Source organism: Culicoides brevitarsis, chromosome 3 (genome assembly GCF_036172545.1).
Source record: "Culicoides brevitarsis isolate CSIRO-B50_1 chromosome 3, AGI_CSIRO_Cbre_v1, whole genome shotgun sequence".
Lineage (NCBI taxonomy): Eukaryota > Metazoa > Arthropoda > Insecta > Diptera > Ceratopogonidae > Culicoides > Culicoides brevitarsis.
In genome coordinates this window covers 23,350,530-23,358,335 of record NC_087087.1, presented here as the reverse complement: position 1 = coordinate 23,358,335, position 7,806 = coordinate 23,350,530, and the positions used below count along the sequence as shown (strand labels likewise).

The following is a 7,806-nucleotide window of genomic DNA, read 5'->3' as shown; positions in this document are numbered from 1 at the left end:
TTTTGTCCCGAAATGCAGTAAAAATCAATTAACGGTAAACAATTTTAATGAAAAGCTGTTTTTTTCTTGTGCTCAAGAGTGACATTGAAAGAGTAACGGATATCAATTATGTCTACATATCAATCAAAAAAATCATAATTGAATCTCTTTGTGCGGTCAATTGAATGATTTTTGAAGGTTTTTGCGTTAATTTAGGGTTTCTTGCAATTATTTTGGTCACAAATAATAATTTTCGGTAATTTTAGGTAAAAATTTTCAAACACTTGGAAAAAACCGGCACACGTGAATAAATAAATCCAAAAAACAATTAAAACTGATAGCGCTAAAATTAACACAAAATCGGTCAAAAATCAATAATTTTACGTGATTCACGTCTGCATGCACGAAATTTTATGCATTTATCTGTTTGCAATTGTTTTTATCAGTTACGTGACTTCTCATGAAGCATTGATTGCACGCAGTTATCTAATTTTTTGCGATTCATACCGAAATTTATCTCTTATCAATGCAATATACGTTATCATCGACTACCAGACCCTTTGATTTGTTGTGATTTTCTAATCTGCATTGTTATTTTTGTCTTTCTCCTTGCGTTCGAACAAATCTTTCGAAATGGAAATAAACGCAAAAGCTCCTTTTTCGATGTCCGGCATGCTTTGGACGAATTTTTGAGCAATTTTACTCGTTGGATCGTGCGAATAGTGCTCGTAACCTTTGATTTTCATGTTTTTCAGCGGTTTTAAGGGAAATTCCGGTCCACTAGTGAAAGGTGGTTTTAACTCAAAATCCGTTGAACGAACTGCAAGTCCCAACATTAACGTCACAGCTTCATCTCGCATCGCGGAACATCCAGAGAGAAACATCACGGAGATAGTTTGACACCAAAGAAGTGCCAAATTACGAAGATCTGGGTTCCGAATGAGAAAAATGTTTTCTTGGACGACAAAATTCCAATAGTGCATCCATAAAAGTTGGGAATAAAGAAGGGAATTTTCCTCGGAAGGACATTCTTTGACCACTCCATGCTTTGGACAGTAATAATTAATTTCAGGATCATTTTGATAGGTTGTTAATGAGAGACGTTGTTCATCAAAAAGCCTTTTATAAGTGACAGCTATCTCAGAAGGTTCAATTATTGGTTCAGTATAATGCTCATTCGTCATGAATTCAAACAAATTGTTGTTCAAGATCGACATGCACAAACGAAATAATGATTTGTTACGATCTTCGCGGTGTTGGGAGTAAGGAGCGACCTCAGCACCTGACAGTTTTGTCATGTAATTGACTACAAAGCGACGAAGTGCGGGATCAGACACCCATAAAATTATTTCTTTGAGCAAAGTTCTGTATTTAAAGAGAAAAAGTATTTAAAAAATTCTAAATATTGATAATTTCAAAATATTTACGTGTAATATTGGAATTCCTGCTCGATTTCTTGCAAGTTGGAGGCATCATCTGTTACTTTTTCTTCAGAAGAGTTCGACCATTCCATATTAAGAAGTCGTTTTTTGTTGAAATTTCAATAAATGTCACGCCTACTATAGATAAAATAAAATAAAAAAAATAATTACAAAAAATATATTTAAATAAAAATTAAAAATATCATTAAAAAAAACTAAAAATATTTAAAAAATTAAAAATGAATTGAAAAATACAAATATTAAAAAAATACATATAAAAAATGATTGAATTAAATAAATTAAAATTTAAAAAAAAATAATAAAAATATGGAGAAAATAAAATTTGGATAAAAATTAAATTAAAAATTTATACAAAACAATTTTTTATAAAAATTTTCTCATTTCAAAAATTTAAACAAAAGTATTAACGGTCATTCATTTTAAGCAAAAAAGCAAGTTTGTAGTACAAAAAGTGATCACGTTACAGCTAATGGCGTTTTCAAAGCTGATTCAGCTTCACGACATACTTTTATTTAAAATAATCGAAAATTATATCCCGAGGTCTTTTTTTTGAAAAATTTATCAAAATTGTAAATCGCAAGCACTATTCATGAAAAAAAAATAGAAATTAATCTAGCTTTCAATCAAAAATATCATGTTTCAACTACTTTTAATCAACGTCAAGTAACTTCATTCATACTGACTTTAATTACCGGTCAGCTTATTATCCAATTTTTTTGTAAACTTTTTTTTTTTATTGTTGTCAATCTTGTTTTTTTTTATCAGACAACGTTTAATTCATTTTTAATTTTATTTAAATTAGTTGTTAAAGTACCGTTCGAGTGAAAGTTTTTAATGTTCTCGGTAAATATTTCATGATAATTTGATTATTGCCTTCACTTCATAGAACGTGTGTTAATTTTGTGGCTTCTTATTTCTTGGAACTTGAATCCTAAAACGCCTTCTATGAAACTCAACTTGACCTTCAATTAACGCGTTTTTTTGTTCAATTATAAAAACTCGTCTAGTCGTTCATCCAACTATCCAGCTTCATCCATGCTTGTCAAACGAACGAACAAACGAAAGCGAAATTGATAAATCGTGCAATTAATTTGGTACAATTTTTCGAGAAAGATGACAACGATGTGATACCGTATGATTAACGTAATAACTAGAAGCCGTTCAAATTTTTCATTTTTGTTTCAATTCAAATTATTTCACCACGATAAAATGAGGAATAAATTCGATTCAAACACTAAATTTAAAAAAATATTAGAAGTGTTATTAAATTGTTTATAACTTAAAATTTAATTTGAATTAAATTTAGAAAATCTCCATAAAAATAATATCAAAAATAAAATTTTTAAAAAAATAGAAAAATTGTTAAAAACACAAAATTAAAAAAAAATCTTTAAAAACATTTAAAAAATAAATAAATTGTAATTTTAATATTTTTTTTCTTTTTCAAATGGAGCACTAAATAAAAATTTTAAAATCAAATTGGAGCGGCCTAACGAACTAAAAAAATAATATTCATGATATTATTAAGTAGTTGTAGGTAGTGAAGATATTATCAAAGTAATAATAAGCAATAAACGGATGATAATAGAGTAAAGTGATCACTTAACCATACCGGTAGTAACGAAAGTAAAAGGTAAAATTCACACAACCAAAACATCGAAATTTAACATTTTTTGTAGATTCTTTTGATTGACAGACCCCTGAAGAAGAAATAAAAAATTGCAAAGGTTAAACCCTTTTTTGCAAGTGTTTTAAAGTCAACTTTAAGCCGGTTAAAACGATATTTTTTGTCACTCACTTCCCCTCATTTGCAACTACTAGTTGAATATTTGGAACACTCACTTCAGTCAGATGACCAACTTTTAATCCAGCGGCATCAACATAGACCTAACAACTCATTCTATCTTCAATATCTTTTCGTGCGGTTAACCACTAACACTAAAAAAGAGCGCGTTAATTCATGTTTCACACACCGTACGATATTTACCTAGACTCACTATTAATAAAATGGTAAATATAAGTCATTCAAACAGGTTTTTTTTCTTGTAGTCGTCTGTAGTAATACAATCACATGTTTTTAATTTATTGAAGGTACAGATGTGTACGAACGCAGCTTGTCTAGTATGAACGAGTAACGGCGAACAACAGTGTGAGGTAAAACGATATTTTGTGTTCGTTTGGATTTTAAATTTTTAATGTTGTTTTTTAGAAATGTAGCAAAAATTGTTTCCTACTTTTTTTTCGCGAAATCATTAAGGACGATACAAAAATTAGAATTGTTTCGATTTTATAGACTTTAGTTTATACTAGAACTACAAATTTTTTCAGCTTTTACGAGTTTTTGAACGTTAATTTTTAAAGCTGACAGGAAAAAAAATTAAAATAAATTAATTTTTAAATTATTTAAAGATAATTTACGAAGATTTTAAATTTACAAGTTCTAAAATTCTTTTAATATTTCTAAAAATACTCGTCTTTAGACGACAATTTCTTCTACTTTTATATTTAAATCGAGATTACAATTAAAAATTCAATAATTTTATTGTTCAAAATCCGACATTTCTGACAATAATCCACTGTCGTTTTCGGTGTTCGTGTCATCTTGTTCATGCCGGATATGTTGGACTCCTTGCGTATGTTTTTGTTTGCATGTGGGGATATGTGCTCTTAAGTTTGCATACTTGAACGTTCCAAAATCACCATTTTTGTTTCGAGTAGAACTCAATGCGTAAAATTCGGAACAAAATGGACATTTAAACAATGATTCTACTTTTTCACCTAAATTTTCATTTGAATCTATCAAAATTCATTGATTTTACTTCATTTGAAATGCCAAAAATTGTCAAAATATGTCCCATGTAATAATAATATGTAATTAATAAGACTTTTGTGTTATAAACTTGTTAAAAAAATTCTGCCAACCTAGAATCTCTTCAGGTTGGCCGTTGAACCCCAAGATTGAACATGCTGTTGTATGGTCCATGTAGTAGCAATAAATCAATAGAAAATGGCGCTTGGCATGTAGATTTCGATTTCATCATAAAACATTTTTGATTATTGTATCGGCCTAATTGTGTGAAAATGACAATTTTTTTTTTGCAACAAGTCCATTTGATATTCCAACGTTGACACAAAATGAAGTCTGGCAAATTATTTGACAAAAAGAAACTAAAAAAGAAGGCTCTTGAGCCTTTGGTGACTTTTCGCCAAGTTAAACAGCACATGGCTTACTTTTGTTATCCAACAATGGGCAACTATTTCAACGACGAAAACTGGGAATGGCATTGGCGTCCATCGTTAATGGTGTGTTTCATGTTCATCTGCATGGTGTTAATAGGAATAGATTGTTACCTCAATCGACATGATTGGATGCACTTGGTGTTTGCAACAACTCTCATCCCTTATGCCATTATGGGTTTCGAACGAGTTCTCTTAGTGAACAATGTGCGCAAACCTTTTTTCGCCATGTACATCACAATGGAGAGGTACATTGAAAAATGGGAGCAAGATCCTGAAATTTTTCCAATTTTTCAATGGTATTGTCGCGTTGCTAAGTGGATAGTGTACGGCTGTTCCGTTTCTTTCATTGGTGGCGGTTTTCTTTTCGTCACTGTCTCAGTTTTAATTTATTACGTCGTCACTGGTAAGATGGAAGTGGTTATTCCGATTTATATTCCCAACATGGACTACAATTCGCATCCCGGGTTTGAGATTCATGTCGTCGCTCATACATATTTGGCGTTTCTCGCAGAGACGGGATATTCAGTTTTTATCAATTCAATGATTGTTGTTCTCATAATGGCGTGCGCTGAAGCCGATGTCATCATACAAAAAGAAGAAAAACTTCATGGCATGCTAGAAAAAAATTCAAAAGACAAAAAAATTGAAAAATTATTGAAAGAAATTTACGAACTTCATCAAGACCTTTTAAAACTCGTGGATAATATTGAACACATGTGGTCGATTCAACAATTAACGGATCACATCATTTTCGGAGCTCAAATAATTCTCATTCTGTACATCGTTTTGCAACAATTTTGGTTACCTGGTTATTTAATGATCGCAGCTGCAATGTTTATCATTTTCGCCATTGACTTGCTGGGAACTCTTGTGGAAGTGAAGTTGGATAAACTATCGATTGCCACGTATGACGTCTCTTGGTACTTGTTGTCGGTCAAAAATCAAAAGGACTACAATTATTTTCTGCAAGCTACACAAAAAACCGCTAGATTGACGTTGCGTAGTGGACCTCCTTTGAATTTGGACACATTTGTCCGTTTCTGCAAAGGAATTTACTCATATTTAATGGTTTTGCGGGAAACAACTTAAATCATTTTAACAGAAAACTCACCTGATGCCACAAATCTCACGCTAATTCGTTGCTTCTACAGCCATACACGTTCAAAAGTGAATGTAAAAATATCGTTTTCACACAACAGCAGCAGCACCGTGTACTATTAAAATATCGACAATGTACATTTTATGTTTTGCGTACACACAAGAAACCAGAAAACTTACCTTTACCACAACTTTTTAATACAATTCCAAGTTAGTTTTGTTATGAGTGTTGAACTGCAAAGGCGGCCTCATATAACTATTTTTTTATTCGTTTCGGTAAATTGTAGAGTAAATAAAAAGTTTCTTCTTCCTCCTCTTCTTTTCGTTTGTTGTTGATCGCTCGACGCAAAGTGTTACGCGCGCAAGAATATTTGCAAATTAATATTATCAACAAGTGACAAAAAAAAAAGAAAATCACGAATTTCATGTAAACGTTTGACGAGTTTTGCGAATTCTATTTAAATTCCGAACAACGTGCGAAAAAAAACACAAAAATTGTGCCGAAGAAATAACAAAAAATGTAATTAGCTCGTAAAAAAGTGACTAAAATTTAAATATTACTCATCAATAAAATTTAAAAAAAAAGTAAGAAATTCGCTTAAAAAAAGAACCAAACAAAAAAAAATCATTTCTAGAGTTGTAACTTCGATCCATATTCGCTTTTCAATTCGATTCGAACGTAGGTGTAAAATAAAAATATATATTAATAAAGCAAAAGCGGCTCAAAATATATAAATAAAATAACAACAACAAACAAGAGACTTGTTAAATGAAATAAAAAAAGAGTTGAATGCAAGTGTATGACGACGACGACGTGAAGCAAAGTGAAATCATAGCTGGCCTATTAAAAGGTACTGACTGAAAATCTGGTTTTCAAGGCACACGCAACGATATTACTAGTGTACGAGGTGTTATTTTTGTGTCTAGCTTTTGTGCTAAATTTTAAAAAATTAAAATATTTTATTTAAAAAAAAAACTGAAAAAAACAGAAACCCAAGATTTCTTGAAAATTCCTAAAATAAAAGAAAAAAAATTAAAGAAGTTGAATAAAAATTATTAAAAAAAAAAATAAAAAAAAACATACGAATTTCGTACAAATTCCTGAATTAAAAAAATTAAATAAAAAAATAAATAAATAGAGTTTTAAATTTTTGTAAAATATTATAAAATAAAAAATACAATTTAAAAAATTCTTTTACAATTAAAAATTTAAATAAAAATTTTTATTTTTAAAAATAATTTTAAAAAATTTAATAAATTAAAAATAGGTATATGAGTTTCGTACAAGATTAAAAAAATTAATAAAAATTAAATTAAATAAAAAAATATTAAATTTTCGTACAAATTTCTTGAATCAAAAATAAACAAAAAAAAAATTCCGTGAAATATTTTAAAATAAAAAAATATAATTAAAAAAAATCTTTTAAAATTCTTGTAATTTAAAAAAAAAATAAATATCAAAAATTTTTTCACAAAACACAAAAATATTAAAATTTCACAAGTCTGATAATTTTTCAAAACTTTAATTAAATCGATGACCATTCAAATTATACAAATGTGAGTTGCCTTTTATGGAATTCTTCCAAAAAACCAAACTTTGCTTCAAACGGCTCGCGATGATATCTTGCGAAAAAATTCAATTACAGCATTAAACATTTAAAAGCGAACGTATTACAACTCTATTCATGATACAATTTATTAATTTCTATAAATAGAAAAAAAAACGATTTTGGTTCAATTGAACAATCAACTTAAAACAAACATATTAAATAATAGCACTCTGTATCATATTTATTATTTAATCATCGATTATTTTTTTTCGTTCAATATTAGATCAGACCACAACTCGAGAAAAGAGCAAAGTGAATAATTTACTATAATGTTTAATGAGTAATAATTTTCTCAGAGAGAAGAAAATGTAAATGAAGTTTACAACCAATTATCGTCATAAAAGTAAATAAGTAAAAAAAAGAAGAAATTATAGTGATAAAGAAAAAAAAATAAACAAGATGTTCAAGATGAAATATTACTGCCGGTCGAAGCATGA

At 29.2% G+C, this 7,806-nt stretch overlaps 1 protein-coding gene across 1 annotated transcript; it reads left to right on the top strand.

The window, feature by feature from the left end:
- The first annotated feature begins 4,556 nt into the window (after positions 1–4,556).
- Positions 4,557–5,750, top strand: LOC134835372 (odorant receptor 67d-like). Its single transcript, XM_063850248.1, has one exon. The coding sequence runs from the start codon at positions 4,557–4,559 to the stop codon at positions 5,748–5,750; it is 1,194 nt and encodes a 397-aa protein (XP_063706318.1).
- The last annotated feature ends 2,056 nt before the right edge of the window (positions 5,751–7,806 follow it).

Excerpts from the sequence above, each read along its gene's own strand:
- LOC134835372 (XM_063850248.1), top strand. The coding sequence starts at position 4,557 with ATGAAGTCTGGCAAATTATTTGACAAAAAGAAACTAAAAAAGAAGGCT.